The sequence below is a fragment of the Dermacentor albipictus genome, chromosome 6 (assembly GCF_038994185.2).
Source record: "Dermacentor albipictus isolate Rhodes 1998 colony chromosome 6, USDA_Dalb.pri_finalv2, whole genome shotgun sequence".
Taxonomy (NCBI): Eukaryota; Metazoa; Arthropoda; class Arachnida; order Ixodida; family Ixodidae; genus Dermacentor; species Dermacentor albipictus.
The window spans coordinates 105,201,372-105,227,402 of record NC_091826.1 but is presented as its reverse complement, the minus strand read 5'-3'; the positions used below and the strand labels follow the sequence as shown (position 1 = coordinate 105,227,402).

Sequence of the window (26,031 nt, the reverse complement as noted above, 5' to 3'; positions counted from 1 at the left end):
ACCAGGTCTGGCCATATTGAGCTGACAAGCGGAGAGCATACAATGCGCGCTAACGATTGTGCTTGCAAAGGATTACATCGCTACGCGCCGCGTAAACAATGAAATTTCAAACCGAACGAACTTCAAATTCTATCGCAGCGACCACGTTCCAAGACGGACGGTTGCGTCCTCGTGTCCCTGCGCCTACGTGCTCGTGTCCGCAGTGTGGCGTCGCTCATAGTGACGCGTGACTTCGATAATTATTCAAGGCAACATCTGTTATTTGTGTGATCTGTTATTTGAATTGACGAATTGAAGTTTAGAGAACTAATGAAACACACAAGCCGAATGTCTGAGTGCTTTTTGTTTTACTTCGCACCTAAGCAAGATAGGTGTACTTCCGCTTCGTCTGCTTGTTTTCATGGTCGTGTACCTACGTGCGCAAGTGGCGAAACCATGCCATTTTCTACCGTGTTCCGGCGCGCAATCATGCTCTGCGATCCGCTTCTTCTGCCTTAATATTCGTGTAGCCCTGAATTATACCGCTAGTCACGTGTCCTTGTGCACAGCGTGCAAAATTGTGCCGAAAAAAAAAGCTGATGAAAAAAATAAAGGTGTGGCCTGTGACTTTGCGTCACGTGATCCTCGAGGTGCGGTATGGCATAACGCAGGGCAGGAATTTTGATTGCGGAGGCTAGGCGGGCCGAGTGGAGAGAGCGTCTTGCTTTGCAGTGGAGCCCGCCTGCGGAAATCATGGGTTCGCAGCACTGAAGCTTTTCTATCTCGAATATTAATGAGCGGATTCGACAATTTTTGCAGCAGAACCCTCCCTAGAGAACGTGTAACAACTTCCAGCGTATAACCGAAATTTGCTGTTGTGCTTGGTCAGGGGCCTTTTAAGAATCACGTGAAACGCTCTTGTCAGAGTTCAAAAAAATATTTCATAAAATAGTCTAGAGACTGCCAACTGTTTACTTGTTTCGAGCTCATTTTTGCAACAGGTTATCGCCACCCTCCTCAGTTTGTAACGAGACTTTATTTTCAAGGAATGTTTTAGCTGAAAGGGAGCGGCTGCTTGATTTCGGATGTAGAGTTTACAGCACCCACAAATTTAGCCGTTTTTATTTTTACATCTTTAAATAGGCTTTCTTTGACGAAGGCTGCGCATTGCGCCTAATTTTTCAATCTAGGCAAGAACAAGAAAAACGTGCGGACCCACATGACATAGCACGCTGTCCTTATCAGTAGTGCGTTGACGCGTCAAGCCTGCGCATATGAACGGGTACGAACATTCCTAAAAGGATGTGCTCGTGCAAAGCAATTGCTGGCAAGGTTTTCTTGCAAAATTAGATCCGGCTGCAGCCTACGCCTTTCACCAGATCCTCTTCATAACTGTAGCGCCGTTAAAAGATATCAGCCAGCAGAAAATTATAGTAGTACAGAATTTGTATTGTGTCTAGAGGTGTCGTCACAAAGAGGCTGGAATGGGGAAGGGTGTAATGTGGTAGTCTTCTCTGGTACCGACAGTGAAGCAAGTTGATCCGGGCATGCAATAATTCCACGAATGATTTTTCAGCGGTAACATCCGCATTGTTCATAGGCGGCTGTTAGACTTGTAGACTATGACGAATAGTGCTCACTAAAATTCATTGCACACGGCTTTCCAGTTGTGGACAAGACTACCACCGAAGCCATTACCACGACCGCGGTAGTGACACAAGGATCGACAAGAACCACCATCCTGAAGCCAGCTCCACGTAAGAGTTAGAAATCGTATAGTGTATTTACACCTTCATCATAAACCGAAATGATATGGTTCGCTTAGAAAGCGTATATGATTGCAGGTTCGGAGAAGTACAGACAATACACACTGCCCTGCGGAATGTGCCTCGTGTGAGGGCAACACTGCGGCACTGTTGGAATGAACCCTGCAGTGATAGCAGTCGTGATGTAACAAGAAATAATCTTCTCATTCAAGGATACTTAACCAAGCCTCGTAGAGGATTGATATGAAAGCTTCGGCATAAAGTGATGAAATATGGCTAAATATAGTATAGAAGGCATAGCATGAGTATTTAAGGTGAGCGGCCGTGATCTTCTTGATGTCAGCCAGAGACGTAAATCGGTGAACTTCATTCCACGCATGCTGTAACACTTTTCCATACGCCCAAGCGGTCTTTACAATATGGTCTCATTCGCCTTCGTATTACTAATGTAAAACAACAATCGTCAAAGGAAATCACGCCCTATCGGAGGGCGATAGACACTACATTGATGACTCCGAGCTAAGCCTGTTAAAATATGCGGCTCGAACGCTAATTGTTATCGTTACCGGTCAATGGTAAGAGCTGTGGCGGTGCAGTATTCAGTATTCAGCTGCACCTGCGGCGATACGAGAGAGACATCAATCTATTGGTGTTTGCTTCATCGTTGGGCGTACTAAATGAAGGGTTGACCACGGTGGCGGAAAACCGTTTTTCTTGTGTGTGTGTGTGTTTGTCTAAAGGTAGTGCTCTATCATGGTGCGTCCATTCTTCTACAGAGAAACGCTGCGAGATATGCGCGGAACACCAGTTAGTTCATAGACACTCTGAATACTTCAGGTTGGTCACGGGTTCACCCGAAATGAAGGCCTTTTTATCGTCGACAACTTTGCTTACGGGGAATACAATGGATCAACCAAAGAGCGCTTTGCTGCAAATAATACAGTTTGAGAATCGTAGCCGGTGTGTTAGCAAGTCGTATACATTTGGAACGAGTTTGAGGTAGACGGGCATTGTTTCGAGACGTGCGTTTGGAAAGTGTACCATAAAATGGATTGGTATTAGTTATTGATGCGCTAAAGGAGGACACACGGAGTAGGCCGACATATACAGGGATTTCTTTTTTCTCTCATTTTGTGTTCTTTCTATAAGATTATTATATTAACCAGCACACAGTCCGATGAGCTGAACGAAATGTTTCTCAAACCTACTTTCTCGATGGAAATCTTGCCCTGAGAATAGAGTCCGCCCGCAGCAGTAAACGACCTGCAGTTGCGTTGATCTATGGAGCTAGAAATCATAGTTTCTATGCAGGCCGTGGTGGCCACATATCGGTGGTCGCATAATGTAAAAAACGCCCCAGTAAACACAACAAACTGCCCTTAGCCGCGTAACCTTAGATGTCGCTGTCCTAATTTGTTTTTGCAAAATTGTACGGGATACCTGCTAAGGGCGATCCCGGCGCAAAATGAAATGTTTCAAATAGGAGTGGATGCCTTACGAAAACTATCAAAAATGGGCTATTACGAATATGAAACTGCAAGAAAAAGCACAAAATTCGTTACAATGCACTTGAAAGTGCATATTTGCCCAAGCGAGAATATATGGGGTTGTGCTTGCGGCGCAGTTTCTTAGGAGACATAGCAGTCAACCAGCGTCGGTATAGCGGTGACCTGGGTGGCTATGCATGTAAGATGAGGGCTGTATACTTTCCAAGCGTTCCATAGCCGCGTATAAACCTTCATACGCCCCCGAAGATTGTGCTTTGTGCTCGGTAACAAGCGGGGTCTGAAAGTCGGTTGCACGAGCAAATGCGTCGTTTGTTTACGGACACCTTGATACCGTTTCGAGGCACAACATTGAAACGCAGAAAAAAATAACTAGTGAATATGTGACACAATGTAGCTATTAGGCGAGAACATACTAATATGAATAAATTACTTTGACTAACAAGCTAATAAGATAAAACAGAAAAACACATTCGGTTCTTGAATAATAAACGATTGCTACTGTTAGTCCGATATTTTATCCCGTAGCCCCATTTTCTAGATAGCTTTTCCCGCGTTAGCTGGTCAAGCTATTACTAATGTACACTGTACACAACACTGTACACTACTAATGTATAACTAGTTAAGCTCTTAAGGTAAGTTGGTTGAGTTGTGTTGGTGATCGTTGGCAGTCTTAAACGGTCTAGCTTCGGAATTTGCTAATTGCCCAAACAACTGCTAAACATTCTTTTGCATTGGTTGATCAGTTTTCTCAGCCTTGGTGAGTGCCGCTTGCATAACTAATGGCGCGTTCCGCACCATCTTGCTTGCCACTGCACAATATTGTTGCACACATTGTTGGCGTCAGTATTAATTTGTGTGTCAGCGTCTTGGTCGAAATGAGCAAGTATTCGGGCAGCTCGCAAACACTGGGGCAATTTACTGAACAACTGCTGTTGCTCGTCTGCCCAAATGAAGCGCACGCTGACGCATGTAAACCATGTAAAAGGCTCAGCGATTCTCGAGAATCCCTCGACGAAGTGCCTATATTATGCGCGCAAACCAAAGAGGCGTTGGACAGCCTTCTTGTCTGTGGGTGATGAAAACTCGGCGACGGCAGCTAACTTGTTGGGGTATGGATGGATGCCTTTACGACCAACTACATGACCAAGAAATTTGAGCTCTTGGAACTCGAAGTAGCATATTCAGGTTTGATTGCGAGGTCGGCAGTACGGGTGGCAGCGAGGGCGCTCTTGAGTGGCGCGACATGTTCGTTAAGTGTGCTCGAGAACACGACGGCGTCGTCCAAATATACGAGCCAGGTTTGCCATTTGAGTTCACCAAGGACGGTATCGATCATCCCCTGAAAGGTGGCAGGCGAGGGACAGAGACCGAAGGGGAGAACTTTAAACTCATAAAGCCCGTCAGGTGCCACAAATTCTGTTTTTTCACGATCCTGTTCATTAACTTCGATTCGCCAATACCCGGATTTAAGATCCAACGCACAAAAAAACTTGGCAATTTGTAGACGTTCCAAGGCGTCGTCGAGGCGTGGTAATGTCTAAACATCGCGTTTGGTAATCTACACAAAAGCCTAGCGTGCTGACCTTCTTTCCTACTACCACTACAGTGGAGGCCCACGGGCTTGTGGACGGCTGGAGGACGTCGTCTTGGAGCATCTTTCAACTGCTGCTTGATCGCTTCCCTTTCCACTTGACGCATTCTGTAAGGATGCTGGCGAACAGGATGTGCTGACTCGTCCGTAATAATGGGAGACTTTATGATGGACATGCGTGCTACTTTGGACGACGTTGAAAAACAGTCAGAAAATTCTTTCATGAGGCTCAGTGCGATCTTTTAGGCTGTGTAACTCAAATTGCTGTGATGATATTGTAACGGATACGAAAGGCGCGGACCAGAAGAGAGAAGAAAAGACGAAGAGAACGAGGAGTTAGAGAGGCCGGGCTACGCTACGATAACGCTACCATCATCGTCCAATTCTCCTGTAAATTAAACCATTTCTTCGAAACTCTTCGTAACAATATGATTTCTCATGTGCCAATGTCAGTAACATCAATAATTTCGCGAACAAATGATTGTCGTTCGTCGTAGTACATGCCCATACTCGTGACTAAAGTTTCTTAGCCGTGACTTCCTGGTCATCTATGGTAACTGGTACGTCGCAAGGTACTGACAGCGAACTACACTGCTTTCTCTGCGTCTGAATCCGTCATAGCATGGTCGTCGTAGTGGAGGATCTTCTGCGTTCGTAGCATCAGCCACCTCAACTCCGCACGTCGCTGAACTGTTTTCCCGAGTGCCAGGACGGGTGAGCGACGACTGGTTGCGCTCGGGGTGAGGAGGGGGCTGGAAGACCTGTTTCAGGCGGGTAATGGTGACTGGGGTTCCCCGAATCGTGGAGCAAACTAAGGCGAGGTAGGCTTCAATCTCCAAGGGGCGCTCACCATTGCGCGGGCAGGGCGCATTAGGCGAAAGTACACGGCATCCCGCTCGGCGCTAAGGACATGCCCTGTAGATGTGATCAGCTTCCCCGCAATGAAAACACAAGGACCTTCGGTCTGCGGTGCGCCACACGTCACTCTGGTGGGGTGGTCGTGCGTCAGCTATGGATGGCGTGCTGCGAAGCCTGAAGTCGGCAGTCGCTTGTTCAACGGCGCACGCACCATGAAAGTTCGGGATGACACTCACAATGGGGAAGTCTGGGACAAAAACTTCGCTCAGCTTCCGCGTACGACACGCGAGGTTGTGGCTGCTGTAAATCGTGATGTGGTGTCTCGCTTTGCTCTGGGACTTAGACAAGCTGCCTGATTTCCTCACGGACGACTTAGCCAGAGGAAGTTGGGGTACCGAAGCCGGAGCCACATGAAGCTTTTGGAGCTCTTCTCGAGCAACAAGCCTGAGCGAAAGGGTCGCGCTATAGGGTAGACACATCGCGGTTTTGCTGCCTTGTTCGCTGCTGCGGTACCTTTTTCATTGATGTGGCCTCCGTGAGAAACTTTGCAACGGTTTTTGGTGACTTGCGTATCAGGCCACCGAATAACTTTTGCTTGACACGGCGCATCAAGTTTCTTAACCTTTCTTCCGGCATGAACGGATCCGCGCGTCGGAAAAGTCGGAAAAGTGGAAATGTATCTTTCGCAAACATTGCGAGGCTTTCGTTCAGCTCCAGTACCGTCGCCTAAATTGTAGATTCAGCTCCTTCCTAGCGATCGAGGTTTGTATATGAGTTGATTAGCTACGGTTGGAATTATTCCGATGTCGATAGGGTCGCCTCATTGTTCTCAAGCCATGCCCGCTCATGCATAGTGCTCGAGGGCAAAGTAGGCGTTGCGTAGCTTGCGCTCCGGAGTCCAGCCGTTGAATTCGGTGACACGCTCAAAGTGATCGGGCCAGTCTTCAGCATCCTCGAAGGCGTATGCATGAAAGGATTTGTGGATTCGCGGTGCGGTTGAGGAAGAGAGAACTGATGTACTCATCCTCAGACGCTCGTGCTGAGGCGGCAGACCTTGAAATCGACGGTTCCTCCCTACGTTAACAGCAGTCAGCTCGACTGGACTTCGTACTGGGCATGTAGACGGGGTTCGACCTGGAATGCTAGCATGTACCCCGCACCTCCACCAAAAAACGTTAGGTAGGGTGAAGCCGGAGGATGGAAAAATACTCTTTAATGGCGGGACAGATGAAGAACGTGCAGCTAACGCGCTTCATCGTCCTTCACGGCGTCTACTTCTGTGCTCGCCTTTGCGCGCCCCACATCACTGTTTCAATAGAACGTTTAGGAAAGACAGGCTTCTATTCTCGCACCGCCCGCCTCCTGCCCCAGTGCTGTACAGTGCTGTACAGTGCTGTAAAGGAAACGGCTCCGGCAGAGATGCATGCGTACCGGCTAACATAATTCTTAGCCAAATCACACGATGAAGCAACGAGTAAGTAAATGTCACTGCTACAACAAATATGTCTTCTGCAATTTGATATCTGCCTGCTCTGAAAGCAGAGCATGATGAAGAAGATAAAACGGCATCCCGCCTCCCACGTAAGGCCAGTCCTTCGCATGTACTTGTAATGCTCCTTGGTCCAGTCGCAAAAGAGAAAAAACGACACACTATTAGGGTGGGCATGAACATAAGCGCGATTTCATTACGAGGCTTGCCTCGCTGCGGAAACTGCGAAACCACTGGCAACGTAAGTGGGACGCAGAAGTAAATAACAAACTGCACGTGATAAAGCCACAATTAGGTTTCTGGCCTCCTGTAACAAAATCCCGCAGGACAGATGTCCTATTCTGCCGTCTTAGAATAGGACACACTTTTGGAACACATAACTTCTTACTCACGGGAAACGAGCCTCCAACCTGTGGTAGGTGCGGGGAGAGGCTGACCGTCCTCCACGTCCTACTGGAGTGTCGGGAGGCCGAACCTGAAAGAAAAAAACATTTTCTCTTAGCGTACAGGCACCACATCCCCCTTCATCCTGCTATGTTACTTGGTCCAGAACCACTCTTTGACACCAACGCCATCTTAGGTTTTTTGAAAGATGTGTTGCATGTTATTAGCCCCATACGTTCGTAGCGCTTCCTCTCTCCAGAGGATGCCGCTGCGATAATTATTTTAAATAGCACGTGCCTCTAGGCCCTTGTGGTTCAAGGGCTCTGGTGAGGCTGTAGTGCTGTAAGCAATTTAACGTCTCGCATATTTTAAACAATGCACCATTCTTTTACGATGGATTTTAATCTTCACAGTCTTCGTCATTAATCATCGCCATAATTTTATAGCACGTAGATTTTACGCACTTTACAGCGACTATTTTTTAGGCCACTTTACAGCCAAGTCACATCTTCCATATTACCTCGTTAACACTACCATTTGTCATGGCGCTCTTTGGCCAAACCTGGCCCTTGCGCCATAAAACACTACACATCATCATCATCGCTGGGGGACTCCGGAATGATAATTTTGACCACCTGGGGTGCTTTAACGTGCGACTAATACATGATGCACAGGCATTTTTGCATTTCGCCTCCATTGAAATGGGGCCGGCACGGCTGAGATTTTATGCTTAATCCTCGGGGTTTTGCAGTGCTACACAAAAGCCACTACGCTACCATGACGGATTTCGGGAGAAACGGCGGAATAGATAGGGTCACTCATCTCAGAATAACCCTCAGTCGCAACCCCCCTCCCCAAGTTTCTTAGCGTCTAATTTTTCGTCTTTGCTCGTGACATCCTCTAGGCTTCTTGCATGCACGCGAAAATGCGTGTATCCACGCCATGAAGTGGCCGTGTTGTCATTGCATTCGCAATGTATGGTATGCGGTATATTGCAAAAGAGATTATTGAACCTTAACGGGAGTGATTGCTCTTAAATAATATGCAGACGAAACGGTCAATCCAACAGCTTTGATTACTTGTATCCCAAGGCATGTTCTATGAAAACGTTAATTCAAGCGCTAATAACATAGCTGCTTCTTTCTTTTGCATTTATGCCATAAAGAAGGACCTGTTTCTTGCTCTCACAGTGAGAGTGCTCTGTTTCCTGGCAAGCACTGACGACAGCCTTGGCGCGCTTGCTGGCGGTGTGTGCTCAAAAGTGGTGGGAGCAATTCACGTGGGCTGCAAAGTGTTGAACGGTGAGAAAGTACTTAAATTTATTTAGTCATCTAAATTTAGTATTACTTTCACGTACCGTGTTTCAATCAAAATTTTCATAGGAACCTAGAGCTGGCCTCGGCCATTTAAAGCCAGCGATTGAAAAATACGCGCCACTTAACTTTGCGATATTACTGAATGGGCACCACAAGTTAAGCATGCACATGCTGCTTTTGGCAGAGCGTGCACATGGATTTCTACCAAAGCACGTGCTAAGCACGCCCATGCTGCTCTTTTCAGCACACGCGCATGGATTTGTGCCAAACGAATTGTTAAGAATGCACATGCATCTTTTGGTAAACGCGCACGTTGTCTTCAGCCAAACCACCAGTTATGCATGCACATGCTGCTTTTGGCAGAGCGCGCACGTGGATTTCTGCCAAACCACGTGCTCAGCACACGCATGCTTCTCTTTTCAGCGCACGCGCATGGATTTGTGCCAAACCACTTGTTAGGAGCACATGCACCTTTTGCTAGACGCGCACGTTGTTTTCTGCCAAACCACAAGTTACGCATGCACATGCTCCTTTTGGCCGAGCGCGCACGTGGATTTCTGCCAAAGCACGTCCTAAGCACGCGCATGCTGCTCTTTTCTGCGCACGCGCATAGATTTCTGCCAAACCACTTCTTAAGCATGCACATGCATATTTTGGTAGACGCGCACGTTGTTTTCTGCCAAACGACAAGTTATGCATGCACATGCTCCTTTTGGCCGAGCGCGCACGTGGATTTCTGCCAAACTACGTGCTAAGCACGCGCATGCTGCTTTTTCAGCGCACGCGCATGGATTTGTACCAAACCACTTGTTAAGCATGCACATGCATCTTTTGGTAGGCGCGCACGTGGATTTCTGCCAAACCACGTGCTAAGCACGCGCATGCTGCTGTTTTCAGCGCACGCGCATGGATTTTTGCCAAACCACTTGTTAAGCATGCACATGCACCTTTTGGAAGACGCGCACGTGCTTTCTGCCAAACCACAAGTTATGCATGCATATGCTGCTTTCGGCATAGCGCGCACGTGGATTTCTACCAAACCACGTGCTAAGCATGTGCATGCTGCTCTTTTCAGAGCACGCGCAAGGATTTGTGCCAAACCACTTGTTAAGCATGCACAGGCACCTTTGGGTAGACGCGCACGTTGTTTTCTGCCAAACCAGAAGTTATGCATGCACATGATCCTTTTGGCCGAAAGCGCCCGTGGATTTTTGCCAAACCACGTCCTAAGCACGCGCATGCTGCTCTTTCCAGCGCACGCACATGAATTTGTGCCAAACCACTTGTTAAGCATGCACATGCACCTTTTGGTAAACGCGCACGTTGTTTCCTGCCAAACCACAAGTTATGCATGCACATGCTCCTTTTGGCCGAGCGCGCACGTGGTATTCTGCCAAACCACGTGCTAAGCACGCACATGCTGCTCTTTTCAGTGCACACGCATGGATTTGTGCCAAACCACTTGTTAAGCATGCACATGCACCTTTTGGTACACACGCACGTTGTTTTCTGCTAAACCACAAGTTATGCATGCAAATGCTGCTTTTGCAGAGCACGCACGTGGATTTCTGCCAAACCACGTGTTAAGCACGCGCATGCTGCTCTTTTCAGCGCACGCGCATGGATTTGTGCCAAACCACTTGTTAAGCATGCACATGCACCTTTTGGAAGACACGCACGTTGTTTTCTGCCAAACCACCAGTTATGCATGCACATGCTGCTTTTGGCAGAGCGCGCACGTGGATTTCTGCCAAACCACGTGCTCAGCACACGCATGCTTCTCTTTTCAGCGCACGCGCATGGATTTGTGCCAAACCACTTGTTAGGCATGCACATGCACCTTTTGCTAGACGCGCACGTTGTTTTCTGCCAAACCACAAGTTACGCTTGCACATGCTCCTTTTGGCCGAGCGCGCACGTGGATTTCTGCCAAAGCACGTCCTAAGCACGCGCATGCTGCTCTTTTCTGCGCACGCGCATAGATTTCTGCCAAACCACTTCTTAAGCATGCACATGCATATTTTGGTAGACGCGCACGTTGTTTTCTGCCAAACGACAAGTTATGCATGCACATGCTCCTTTTGGCCGAGCGCGCACGTGGATTTCTGCCAAACCACGTGCTAAGCACGCGCATGCTGGTCTTTTCAGCGCACGTGCATGGATTTGTGCCAAACCACTTCTTAAGCATGCACATGCACCTTTTGGTAGACGCGCACCTTGTTTTCTGCCAAACCACTAGTTATGCATGCACATGCTGCCTTTGGGAGAGCGCGCACGTGTATTTCTGCCAAACTACGTGCTAAGCACGCGCATGCTGCTTTTTCAGCGCACGCGCATGGATTTGTACCAAACCACTTGTTAAGCATGCACATGCATCTTTTGGTAGGCGCGCACGTGGATTTCTGCCAAACCACGTGCTAAGCACGCGCATGCTGCTGTTTTCAGCGCACGCGCATGGATTTTTGCCAAACCACTTGTTAAGCATGCACATGCACCTTTTGGAAGACGCGCACGTGGCTTTCTGCCAAACCACAAGTTATGCATGCATATGCTGCTTTCGGCATAGCGCGCACGTGGATTTCTACCAAACCACGTGCTAAGCATGTGCATGCTGCTGTTTTCAGAGCACGCGCAAGGATTTGTGCCAAACCACTTGTTAAGCATGCACAGGCACCTTTGGGTAGACGCGCACGTTGTTTTCTGCCAAACCAGAAGTTATGCATGCACATGATCCTTTTGGCCGAAAGCGCCCGTGGATTTTTGCCAAACCACGTCCTAAGCACGCGCATGCTGCTCTTTCCAGCGCACGCACATGGATTTGTGCCAAACCACTTGTTAAGCATGCACATGCACCTTTTGGTAAACGCGCACGTTGTTTCGTGCCAAACCACAAGTTATGCATGCACATGCTCCTTTTGGCCGAGCGCGCACGTGGTATTCTGCCAAACCACGTGCTAAGCACGCACATGCTGCTCTTTTCAGTGCACACGCATGGATTTGTGCCAAACCACTTGTTAAGCATGCACATGCACCTTTTGGTACACGCGCACGTTGTTTTCTGCTAAACCACAAGTTATGCATGCAAATGCTGCTTTTGCAGAGCACGCACGTGGATTTCTGCCAAACCACGTGTTAAGCACGCGCATGCTGCTCTTTTCAGCGCACGCGCATGGATTTGTGCCAAACCACTTGTTAAGCATGCACATGCACCTTTTGGAAGACACGCACGTTGCTTTCTGCCAAACCACAAGTTATGCATGCATATGCTGCTTTTGGCAGAGCGCGCACGTGGATTTCTACAAAACCACGTGCTAAGCACGCGCATGCTGCTCTTTTCAAAGCACGCGCATGGATTTGTGCCAAACCACTTGTTAAGCATGCACAGGCACCTTTTGGTAGACGCGCACGTTGTTTTCTGCCAAACCAGAAGTTATGCATGCACATGCTCCTTTTGGCCGAGCGCGCCCGTGGATTTTTGCCAAACCACGTGCTAAGCACGCGCATGCTGCTCTTTCCAGCGCACGCACATCGATTTGTGCCAAACCACTTGTTAAGCATGCACATGCACCTTTTGGTACATGCGCACGTTGTTTTCTGCCAAACCACAAGTTATGCATGCACATGCTCCTTTTCGCCGAGCGCGCACGTGGTATTCTGCCAAACCACGTGCTAAGCTCGCCCATGCTGCTCTTTTCAGCGCACGCGCATGGATTTGTGCCAAACCACTTGTTAAACATGCGCATGCACATTTTGTTAGACGTGCACGTTGTTTTCTGCCAAAAAGCATGCACATGCTACTTTTGGCCGAGCGCACACCTAGATTTCTGCCAAACCACGTGCTAAGCACGCCCATGCTGCTCTTTTCATCGCACGCGCATGGATTTGTGCCAAACCACTTGTTAAGCATGCGCATGCACCTTTTGGAAGTCGCGCACGTTGTTTTCTGCCAAACCACAAGTTATGCATGCATATGCTGCTTTTGGCAGAGCGCGCACGCGGATTTCTACCAAACCACGTGCTAAGCACGCGCATGCTGCTCTTTTCAGCGCACGCGCAAGGATTTGGGCCAAACCACTTGTTAAGCATGCACAGGCACCTTTTGGTAGACGCGCACGTTGTTTTCTGCCAAACCAGAAGTTATGTATGCACATGCTCCTTTTGGCCGAGCGCGCCCGTGGATTTTTGCCAAACCACGAGGTAAGCATGCGCATGGGGCTCTTTCCAGCGCACGCACATGGATTTGTGCCAAATCACTTGTTAAGCATGCACATGCACCTTTTGGTAGACGCGCACGTTGTTTTCTGCTAAACCACAAGTTATGCAAGCACATACTGCATTTGCAGAGCGCGCACGTGGATTTCTGCCAAACCACGTGCTAAGCACGCGCATGCTGGCCTTTTCAGCGCGCGTGCATGGATTTGTGTCAAACCACTTCTTAAGCATGCACATGCACCTTTTGGTAGACGCGCACGTTGTTTTCTGCCAAACCACTAGTTATGCATGCACATGCTGCTTTTGGCAGAGCGCGCACTTGTATTTCTGCCAAACCACGTGCTAAGCACGCGCATGCTGCTTTTTTCAGCGCACGCGCATGGATTTTTACCAAACCACTTGTTTAGCACGCACATGCATATTTTGGTAGGCGCGCACGTGGATTTCTGCCAAACCACGTGCTAAGCACGCGCATGCTGCTCTTTTCAGCGCACGCGCATGGATTTGTGCCAAACCACTTGTTAAGCATGCACATGCACCTTTTGGTACACGCGCACGTTGTTTTCTGCTAAACCACAAGTTATGCATGCACATGCTGCTTTTGCAGATCACGCACGTGCATTTCTGCAAACCACGTGCTAAGCACGCCCATGCTGCTCTTTTCAGCGCAGGCGCATGTATTTGTGCCAAACCACTTGTTAAGCATGCACATGCACCTTTTGGTAGACGCGCACGTTGTTTTCTACCAAACCACAAGTTATGCATGCACATACTGCTTTTGCAGAGCGCGCACGTGGATTTCTGCCAAACCACGTGCTGAGCACGTACATTCTGGTCTTTTCAGCGCATGTGCATGGATTTGTGCCAAACCACTTCTTAAGCATGAACATGCACCTTTTGGTAAACGCGCACGTTCTTTTCTGCCAAACCACAAGTTATGCATGCATATGCTGCTTTTGGGAGAGCGCGCACGTGGATTTCTACCAAACCACGTGCTAAGCACGCGCATGCTGCTCTTTTTAGCGCACGCGCAAGGGTTTGGGCCAAACCACTTGTTAAGCATGCACAGGCACCTTTTGGTAGACGCGCACGTTGTTTCCTGCCAAACCACAAGTTATGCATGCACATGTTCCTTTCGGCCGAGCGCGCACGTGGTATTCTGCCAAACCACGTGCTAAGCACACACATGCTGCTCTTTTCAGTGCACAGGCATGGATTTGTGCCAAACCACTTCTTAAGCATGCACATGCACCTTTCGTAGACGCGCACGTTGATTTTTGCCAAACCACTAGTTATGCTGCACATGCTGCTTTTGGCAGAGCGCGCACGTGTATTTCTGCCAAACCACGTGCTACGCACGCGCATGCTGCTTTTTTCAGCGCATGCGCATAGATTTGTGCCAAACCACTTGTTAAGCATGCACAGGCACCTTTTGGTAGACGCGCACGTTGTTTTCTGCCAAACCAGAAGTTATGCATGCACATGCTCCTTTTCGCCGAGCGCGCCCATGGATTTTTGCCAAACCACGTGCTAAGCACGCGCATGCTGCTCTTTCCAGCGCACGCACATAAATTTGTGCCAAACCACTTGTTAAGCATGCATATGCACCTTTTGGTACACGCGCACGTTGTTTTCTGCTAAACCACAAGTTATGCAAGCACATACTGCATTTGCAGAGCGCGCACGTGGATTTCTGCCAAACCACGTGCTAAGCACGCGCATGCTGGCCTTTTCAGCGCGCGTGCATGGATTTGTGTCAAACCACTTCTTAAGCATGCACATGCACCTTTTGGTAGACGCGCACGTTGTTTTCTGCCAAACCACTAGTTATGCATGCACATGCTGCTTTTGGCAGAGCGCGCACTTGTATTTCTGCCAAACCACGTGCTAAGCACGCGCATGCTGCTTTTTTCAGCGCACGCGCATGGATTTTTACCAAACCACTTGTTTAGCACGCACATGCATATTTTGGTAGGCGCGCACGTGGATTTCTGCCAAACCACGTGCTAAGCACGCGCATGCTGCTCTTTTCAGCGCACGCGCATGGATTTGCGCCAAACCACTTGTTAAGCATGCACAGGCACCTTTTGGTACACGCGCACGTTGTTTTCTGCTAAACCACAAGTTATGCATGCACATGCTGCTTTAGCAGAGCGCGCACGTGGATTCTGCCAAACCAGGTGCTAAGCACGTGCATGCTGGTCTTTTCAGCGCACGTGCATGGATTTGTGCCTAACCACTTCTTAAGCATGCACATGCACCTTTTGGTACACGCGCAGGTTGTTTTCTGCTAAACCACAAGTTATGCATGCACATGCTGCTTTTGCAGATCGCGCACGTGCATTTCTGCAAACCACGTGCTAAGCACGCCCATGCTGCTCTTTTCAGCGCAGGCGCATGTATTTGTGCCAAACCACTTGTTAAGCATGCACATGCACCTTTTGGTAGACGCGCACGTTGTTTTCTACCAAACCACAAGTTATGCATGCACATGCTACTTTTGGCCGAGCGCACACGTGGATTTCTGCCAAACCACGTGCTAAGCACGCCCATGCGGCTCTTTTCATCGCACGCGCATGGATTTGTGCCAAACCACTTGTTAAGCATGCACACGAAGCTTTTGGTAGACGCGCACGTTGTTTTCTGCCAAACCACATGTTATGCATTCACATGCTGCTTTTGGCAGAGCGCGCACGTGGATTTCTGCCAAACCACGTGCTAAGCAGGCCCATGCTGCTCTTTTCAGCGCACGCGCAGGGATTTGTGCCAAACCACTTGTTAAGCATGCACACGAACCTTTTGGTAGACGCGCACGTTGTTTTCTGCCAAACCACATGTTAAGCATTCACATGCTCCCTTGAGCCGAGCGCGCACGTGGTATTCTGCCAAACCACGTGCTAAGCACGCACATGCTGCTCTTTTCAGTGCACGCACATGGCTTTGTGCCAAACCACTTGTTAAGCATGCACATGCACCTTTTGGTACACGCGCAGGTTGTTTTCTGCTAAACCACAAGTTATGCATGCACATGCTGCTTTTGCAGAGCGCGCACGTGGATTTCTGCCAAACCACGTGCTAAGCACGTACATTCTGGTCTTTTCAGCGCACGTGCATGGATTTGTGCCAAACCACTTCTTAAGCATGAACATGCACCTTTTGGTAAACGCGCACGTTGTTTTCTGCTAAACCACAAGTTATGCATGCACATGCTGCTTTTGCAGAGCGCGCACGTGGATTTCTGCCAAACCACGTGCTAAGCACGCCCATGCTGCTCTTTTCAGCGCAGGCACATGGATTTGTGCCAAACAACTTGTTAAGCATGTACATGCACCTTCTGGTAGACGCGCACGTTGTTTTCTGCCAAACCACAAGGTATGCATTCACATGCTGCTTTTGGCAGAGCGCGCACGTGGATTTCTGCCAAACCACGTGCTAAGCAGGCCCATGCTGCTCTTTTCAGCGCACGCGCAGGGATTTGTGCCAAACCACTTGTTAAGCATGCACATGCACCTTCTGGTAGACGCGCACGTTGTTTTCTACCAAACCACAAGTTATGCATGCACATGCTACTTTTGGCCGAGCGCACACGTGGATTTCTGCCAAACCACGTGCTAAGCACGCCCATGCGGCTCTTTTCATCGCACGCGCATGGATTTGTGCCAAACCACTTGTTAAGCATGCACACGAACCTTTTGGTAGACGCGCACGTTGTTTTCTGCCAAACCACATGTTATGCATTCACATGCTGCTTTTGGCAGAGCGCGCACGTGGATTTCTGCCAAACCACGTGCTAAGCAGGCCCATGCTGCTCTTTTCAGCGCACGCGCAGGGATTTGTGCCAAACCACTTAATAAGCAGGCATATGCACCTTTTGGAAGACGCGCAGGTTGTTTTCTGCCAAACCACAAGTTATGCATGCACATGCTGCTTTTGGCAGAGCGCGCAGGTGGATTTTTGCCAAACCACGTGCTAAATACGCGCATGCTGCTCTCTTCAGCGCACGCGCATGGATTTATGCCAAACCACTTGTTAAGCATGCACATGCACCTTTTGGTAGACGCGCACGTTGTTTTCTGCCAAACCACTAGTTATGCATGCACATGCTGGTTTTGGCAGAGCGCGCACTTGTATTTCTGCCAAACCACGTGCTAAGCACGCGCATGCTGGTCTTTTCAGCGCGCCTGCATGAATTTCTGCCAAACCACTTCTTAAGCATGCACAGGCACCTTTTAGTAGACGCGCACGTTGTTTTCTGTCAAACCAGAAGTTATGTATGCACATGCTCCTTTTGGCCGAGCGCGCCCGTGGAGTTGTGCCAAACCACGTGCTAAGCACGCGCATGCTGCTATTTCCAGCGCACGCACATGGATTTGTGCCAAACCACTTGTTAAGCATGCACATGCACCTTTTGGTAGACGCGCACGTTGTTTTCTGTCAACCACAAGTTATGCATGCGCATGCTCCCTTTAGCCGAGCGCGCACGTGGTATTCTGCCAAACCACGTGCTAAGCACGCACATGCTGCTGTTTTCAGTGCACACGCATGGATTTGTGCCAAACCACTTGTTAAGCATGCACATGCACCTTTTGGTACACGCGCACGTTGTTTTCTGCTAAACCACAAGTTATGCATGCACATGCTGCTTTTGCAGAGCGCGCACGTGGATTTCTGCCAAACCACGTGCTAAGCACGTGCATGCTGGTCTTTTCATCGCATGTGCATGGATTTGTGCCAAACCACTTGTTAAGCATGCACATGCACCTTTTGGTAGACGCGCACGTTGTTTCCTGCCAAACCACAAGTTATGCATGCACATGCTCCTTTTGGCCGAGCGCGGACGTGGTATTCTGCCAAACCACGTGCTAAGCACACACATGCTGCTCTTTTCAGTGCACAGGCATGGATTTGTGCCAAACCACTTGTTAAGCATGCACATGCACCTTTTGGAAGACGCGCACGTTGTTTTCTGCCAAACCACAAGGTATGCATGCATATGCTGCTTTTGGCAGAGCGCGCACGTGGATTTCTACCAAACCACGTGCTAAGCACGCGCATGCTGCTCTTTTTAGCGCACGCGCAAGGGTTTGGGCCAAACCACTATTTAAGCATGCACAGGCACCTTTTGGTAGACGCGCACGTTGTTTCCTGCTAAACCACAAGTTATGCATGCACATGCTCCTTTTGGCCGAGCGCGCACGTGGTATTCTGCCAAACCACGTGCTAAGCACACACATGCTGCTCTTTTCAGTGCACAGGCATGGATTTGTGCCAAACCACTTCTTAAGCATGCACATGCACCTTTCGTAGACGCGCACGTTGTTTTCTGCCAAACCACTAGTTATGCTGCACATGCTGCTTTTGGCAGAGCGCGCACGTGTATTTCTGCCAAACCACGTGCTACGCACGCGCATGCTGCTTTTTTCAGCGCACGCGCATAGATTTGTGCCAAACCACTTGTTAAGCATGCACAGGCACCTTTTGGTAGACGCGCACGTTGTTTTCTGCCAAACCAGAAGTTATGCATGCACATGCTCCTTTTCGCCGAGCGCGCCCGTGGATTTTTGCCAAACCACGTGCTAAGCACGCGCATGCTGCTCTTTCCAGCGCACGCACATAAATTTGTGCCAAACCACTTGTTAAGCATGCATATGCACCTTTTGGTACACGCGCACGTTGTTTTCTGCTAAACCACAAGTTATGCAAGCACATACTGCTTTTGCAGAGCGCGCACGTGGATTTCTGCCAAACCACGTGCTAAGCACGCGCATGCTGGTCTTTTCAGCGCGCGTGCATGGATTTGTGCCAAACCACTTCTTCAGGATGCACATGCACCTTTTGGTAGACGCGGACGTTGTTTTCTGCCAAACCACAACTTATGCATGCACATGCTGCTTTTGGCAGAGCGCGCACGTGTATTTCTGCCAAACCACGTGCTACGCACGCGCATGCTGCTTTTTTCAGCGCACGCGCATGGATTTTTACCAAACCACTTGTTTAGCACGCACATGCATATTTTGGTAGGCGCGCACGTGGATTTCTGCCAAACCACGTGCTAAGCACGCGCATGCTGCTCTTTTCAGCGCACGCGCATGGATTTGTGCCAAACCACTTGTTAAGCATGCACAGGCACCTTTTGGTACACGTGCACGTTGTTTTCTGCTAAACCACAAGTTATGCATGCACATGCTGCTTTAGCAGAGCGCGCACGTGGATTTCTGCCAAACAAGGTGCTAAGCACGTGCATGCTGGTCTTTTCAGCGCACGTGCATGGATTTGTGCCTAACCACTTCTTAAGCATGCACATGCACCTTTTGGTACACGCGCACGTTGTTTTCTGCTAAACCACACGTTATGCATGCACATGCTGCTTTTGCAGATCGCGCACGTGCATTTCTGCAAACCACGTGCTAAGCACGCCCATGCTGCTCTTTTCAGCGCAGGCGCATGTATTTGTGCCAAACCACTTGTTAAGCATGCACATGCACCTTTTGGCAGACGCGCACGTTGTTTTCTACCAAACCACAACTTATGCATGCACATGCTACTTTTGGCCGAGCGCACACGTGGATTTCTGCCAAACCACGTGCTAAGCACGCCCATGCGGCTCTTTTCATCGCACGCGCATGGATTTGTGCCAAACCACTTGTTAAGCATGCACACGAAGCTTTTGGTAGACGCGCACGTTGTTTTCTGCCAAACCACATGTTATGCATTCACATGCTGCTTTTGGCAGAGCGCGCACGTGGATTTCTGCCAAACCACGTGCTAAGCAGGCCCATGCTGCTCTTTTCAGTGCACGCGCAGGGATTTGTGCCAAACCACTTGTTTAGCATGCATATGCACCTTTTGGAAGACCCGCACGTTGTTTTCTGCCAAACCACAAGTTATGCATGCACATGCTGCTTTTGGCAGAGCGCGCAGGTGGATTTTTGCCAAACCACGTGCTAAGCACGCGCATGCTGCTCTCTTCAGCGCACGCGCATGGATTTGTGCCAAACCACTTGTTAAGCATGCACATGCACCTTTTGGTAGACGCGCATGTTGTTTTCTGCCAAACCAGAAGTTATGCATGCACATGGTCGTTTTGGCCGAGCGCGCACGTGGATTTCTGCCAAACCACGTGCTAAGCACGCGCATGCTGGTCTTTTCAGCGCACCTGCATGGATTTGTGTCAAACCACTGCTTAAGCATGCACATGCACCTTTTGGTAGACGCGCACGTTGTTTTCTGCCAAACCACTAGTTATGCATGCACATGCATCTTTTGGTACGCGCGCATGTGGATTTCTGTCAAACCACGTGCTAAGCACGCGCATGCTGCTCTTTTCAGCGCACGCGCATGGATTTGTGCCAAACCACTTGTTAAGCATGCACATGCACCTTTTGGAAGACGCGCAAGTTGTTTTCTGCCAAACCAGAAGTTATGCATGCACATGCTCCTTTTGGCCGAGCGCGCCCGTGGATTATTGCCAAACCACGTGCTAAGCACGCGCATGCTTCTCTTTCCAGCGTACGCACATGGATTTGTGCCAAACCACTGTTAAGCATGCACATGCACCTTTTGGTAGACGCGCACGTTGTTTTCTGCCAAACCACAAGTTATGCATGCACATGCTCCTTTTGGCCGAGCGCGCACGTGGTATTCTGCCTAACCACGTGCTAAGCACGCACATGCTGCTCTTTTCAGTGCACGCGCATGGATTTGTGCCAAACCACTTGTTAAGCATGCACATGCACCTTTTGGTACACGCGCACGTTGTTTTCTGCTAAACCACAAGTTATTCAAGCACATGCTGCTTTTGCAGAGCGCGCACGTGGATTTCTACCAAACCACGTGCTAATCACGCGCATGATGCTCTTTCCAGCGCACGCACCTGGATTTGTGCCAAACCACTTGTTAAGCATGCACAGGCACCTTTTGGTAGACGCGCACGTTGTTTTCTGTCAAACCAGAAGTTATGTATGCACATGCTCCTTTTGGCCGAGCGCGCCCGTGCATTTTTGCCAAACCACGTGCTAAGCACGCGCATGCTGGTCTTTTCAGCGCGCGTGCATGCATTTGTGCCAAACCACTTCTTAAGCATGCACATGCACCTTTTGGTAGACGCGGACGTTGTTTTCTGCCAAACCACTAGTTATGGTGCACATGCTGCTTTTGGCAGAGCGCGCACGTGTATTTCTACCAAACCACGTGCTAAGACGCGCATGCTGCTTTTTTCAGCGCACGCGCATGGATTTGTACCAAACCACTTTTTAAGCATGCACATGCATCTTTTGGTAGGTGCGCACTTGGGTTTCTGCCAAACCACGTGCTAAGCACGCGCATGCTGCTCTTTTCAGCGCACGCGCATGGATTTGTGCCAAACCACTTGTTAAGCATTCACATGCACCTTTTGGAAGACGCGCACGTTGTTTTCTGCCAAACCACAAGTTATGCATGCATATGCTGCTTTTGGCAGAGCGCGCACGTGGATTTCTACCAAACCACGTGCTAAGCACGCGCATGCTGCTCTTTTTAGCGCACGCGCAATGGTTTGGGCCAAACCACTTATTAAGCATGCACAGGCACCTTTTGGTAGACGCGCACGTTGGTTTCTGCCAAACCAGAAGTTATGTATGCACATGCTCCTTTTGGCCGAGCGCGCCCGTGGATGGTATGCACCCGCCAAACCACGTGCTAAGCACGCGCATGCTGCTCTTTCCAGCGCACGCACACGGATTTGTGCCAAACCACTTGTTAAGCATGCACATGCACCTTTTGGTAGACGCGCACGTTGTTTTCTGTCAAGCACAAGTTATGCATGCGCATGCTCCCTTTAGCCGAGCGCGCACGTGGCATTCTGCCAAACCACGTGCTAAGCACGCCCATGCTGCTCTTTTCAGCGCAGGCGCATGGATTTGTGCCAAACCACTTGTTAAGCATGCACATGCACCTTTTGGTAGACGCGCACGTTGTTTTCTACCAAACCACAAGTTACGCATGCACATGCTACTTTTGGCCGAGCGCACACGTGGATTTCTGCCAAACCACGTGCTAAGCACGCCCATGCTGCTCTTTTCAGCGCACGCGCATGGATTTGTGCCAAACCACTTGTTAAGCATGCACATGCACCTTTTGGAAGACACGCACGTTGCTTTCTGCCAAACCACAAGTTATGCATGCATATGCTGCTTTAGCAGAGCGCGCACGTGGATTTCTGCCAAACCAGGTGCTAAGCAGGCCCATGCTGCTCTTTTCAGTGCACGCGCAGGGATTTGTGCCAAACCACTTGTTTAGCATGCATATGCACCTTTTGGAAGACCCGCACGTTGTTTTCTGCCAAACCACAAGTTATGCATGCACATGCTGCTTTTGGCAGAGCGCGCAGGTGGATTTTTGCCAAACCACGTGCTAAGCACGCGCATGCTGCTCTCTTCAGCGCACGCGCATGGATTTGTGCCAAACCACTTGTTAAGCATGCACATGCACCTTTTGGTAGACGCGCATGTTGTTTTCTGCCAAACCAGAAGTTATGCATGCACATGGTCGTTTTGGCCGAGCGCGCACGTGGATTTCTGCCAAACCACGTGCTAAGCACGCGCATGCTGGTCTTTTCAGCGCACCTGCATGGATTTGTGTCAAACCACTGCTTAAGCATGCACATGCACCTTTTGGTAGACGCGCACGTTGTTTTCTGCCAAACCACTAGCTATGCATGCACATGCATCTTTTGGTACGCGCGCATGTGGATTTCTGCCAAACCACGTGCTAAGCACGCGCATGCTGCTCTTTTCAGCGCACGCGCATGGATTTGTGCCAAACCACTTGTTAAGCATGCACATGCACCTTTTGGAAGACGCGCAAGTTGTTTTCTGCCAAACCAGAAGTTATGCATGCACATGCTCCTTTTGGCCGAGCGCGCCCGTGGATTATTGCCAAACCACGTGCTAAGCACGCGCATGCTTCTCTTTCCAGCGTACGCACATGGATTTGTGCCAAACCACTGTTAAGCATGCACATGCACCTTTTGGTAGACGCGCACGTTGTTTTCTGCCAAACCACAAGTTATGCATGCACATGCTCCTTTTGGCCGAGCGCGCACGTGGTATTCTGCCTAACCACGTGCTAAGCACGCACATGCTGCTCTTTTCAGTGCACGCGCATGGATTTGTGCCAAACCACTTGTTAAGCATGCACATGCACCTTTTGGTACACGCGCACGTTGTTTTCTGCTAAACCACAAGTTATTCAAGCACATGCTGCTTTTGCAGAGCGCGCACGTGGATTTCTACCAAACCACGTGCTAATCACGCGCATGATGCTCTTTCCAGCGCACGCACCTGGATTTGTGCCAAACCACTTGTTAAGCATGCACAGGCACCTTTTGGTAGACGCGCACGTTGTTTTCTGTCAAACCAGAAGTTATGTATGCACATGCTCCTTTTGGCCGAGCGCGCCCGTGCATTTTTGCCAAACCACGTGCTAAGCACGCGCATGCTGGTCTTTTCAGCGCGCGTGCATGCATTTGTGCCAAACCACTTCTTAAGCATGCACATGCATCTTTTGGTAGACGCGGACGTTGTTTTCTGCCAAACCACTAGTTATGGTGCACATGCTGCTTTTGGCAGAGCGCGCCCGTGTATTTCTACCAAACCACGTGCTAAGACGCGCATGCTGCTTTTTTCAGCGCACGCGCATGGATTTGTACCAAACCACTTTTTAAGCATGCACATGCATCTTTTGGTAGGTGCGCACTTGGGTTTCTGCCAAACCACGTGCTAAGCACGCGCATGCTGCTCTTTTCAGCGCACGCGCATTGATTTGTGCCAAACCACTTGTTAAGCATTCACATGCACCTTTTGGAAGACGCGCACGTTGTTTTCTGCCAAACCACAAGTTATGCATGCATATGCTGCTTTTGGCAGAGCGCGCACGTGGATTTCTACCAAACCACGTGCTAAGCACGCGCATGCTGCTCTTTTTAGCGCACGCGCAATGGTTTGGGCCAAACCACTTATTAAGCATGCACAGGCACCTTTTGGTAGACGCGCACGTTGGTTTCTGCCAAACCAGAAGTTATGTATGCACATGCTCCTTTTGGCCGAGCGCGCCCGTGGATGGTATGCACCCGCCAAACCACGTGCTAAGCACGCGCATGCTGCTCTTTCCAGCGCACGCACACGGATTTGTGCCAAACCACTTGTTAAGCATGCACATGCACCTTTTGGTAGACGCGCACGTTGTTTTCTGTCAAGCACAAGTTATGCATGCGCATGCTCCCTTTAGCCGAGCGCGCACGTGGCATTCTGCCAAACCACGTGCTAAGCACGCCCATGCTGCTCTTTTCAGCGCAGGCGCATGGATTTGTGCCAAACCACTTGTTAAGCATGCACATGCACCTTTTGGTAGACGCGCACGTTGTTTTCTACCAAACCACAAGTTACGCATGCACATGCTACTTTTGGCCGAGCGCACACGTGGATTTCTGCCAAACCACGTGCTAAGCACGCCCATGCTGCTCTTTTCAGCGCACGCGCATGGATTTGTGCCAAACCACTTGTTAAGCATGCACATGCACCTTTTGGAAGACACGCACGTTGCTTTCTGCCAAACCACAAGTTATGCATGCATATGCTGCTTTTCGCAGAGCGCGCACGTGTATTTCTGCCAAACTACGTGCTAAGCACGCGCATGCTGCTTTTTCAGCGCACGCGCATGGATTTGTACCAAACCACTTGTTAAGTATGCACATGCATCTTTTGGTAGGCGCGCACGTGGATTTCTTCCAAACCACGTGCTAAGCACGCGCATGCTGCTGTTTTCAGCGCACGCGCATGGATTTTTGCCAAACCACTTGTTAAGCATGCACATGCACCTTTTGGAAGACGCGCACGTGGCTTTCTGCCAAACCACAAGTTATGCATGCATATGCTGCTTTCGGCATAGCGCGCACGTGGATTTCTACCAAACCACGTGCTAAGCATGTGCATGCTGCTCTTTTCAGAGCACGCGCAAGGATTTGTGCCAAACCACTTGTTAAGCATGCACAGGCACCTTTGGGTAGACGCGCACGTTGTTTTCTGCCAAACCAGAAGTTATGCATGCACATGATCCTTTTGGCCGAAAGCGCCCGTGGATTTTTGCCAAACCACGTCCTAAGCACGCGCATGCTGCTCTTTCCAGCGCACGCACATGGATTTGTGCCAAACCACTTGTTAAGCATGCACATGCACCTTTTGGTAGACGCGCACGTTGTTTCCTGCCAAACTACAAGTTATGCATGCACATGCTCCTTTTGGCCGAGCGCGCACGTGGTATTCTGCCAAACCACGTGCTAAGCACGCACATGCTGCTCTTTTCAGTGCACACGCATGGATTTGTGCCAAACCACTTGTTAAGCATGCACATGCACCTTTTGGTACACGCGCACGTTGTTTTCTGCTAAACCACAAGTTATGCATGCAAATGCTGCTTTTGCAGAGCACGCACGTGGATTTCTGCCAAACCACGTGTTAAGCACGCGCATGCTGCTCTTTTCAGCGCACGCGCATGGATTTGTGCCAAACCACTTGTTAAGCATGCACATGCACCTTTTGGAAGACACGCACGTTGCTTTCTGCCAAACCACAAGTTATGCATGCATATGCTGCTTTTGGCAGAGCGCGCACGTGGATTTCTACAAAACCACGTGCTAAGCACGCGCATGCTGCTCTTTTCAAAGCACGCGCATGGATTTGTGCCAAACCACTTGTTAAGCATGCACAGGCACCTTTTGGTAGACGCGCACGTTGTTTTCTGCCAAACCAGAAGTTATGCATGCACATGCTCCTTTTGGCCGATCGCGCCCGTGGATTTTTGCCAAACCACGTGCTAAGCACGCGCATGCTGCTCTTTCCAGCGCACGCACATGGATTTGTGCCAAACCACTTGTTAAGCATGCACATGCACC

General features: G+C 49.6%; 1 protein-coding gene across 16 annotated transcripts in view; it reads left to right on the top strand.

Moving 5' to 3' along the window:
* The window catches only part of LOC139061333 (uncharacterized), a 284,688-nt gene that overhangs the window by 99,384 nt on the left and 159,273 nt on the right, over positions 1 to 26,031 (top strand). For all 16 annotated transcript variants that reach the window (XM_070541220.1, XM_070541213.1, XM_070541217.1 and 13 more), the window contains one exon: positions 1,647 to 1,736. In XM_070541220.1, the coding sequence (XP_070397321.1) occupies positions 1,647 to 1,736 (90 nt within the window). The remainder of the gene's footprint in view (positions 1 to 1,646; positions 1,737 to 26,031) is intronic.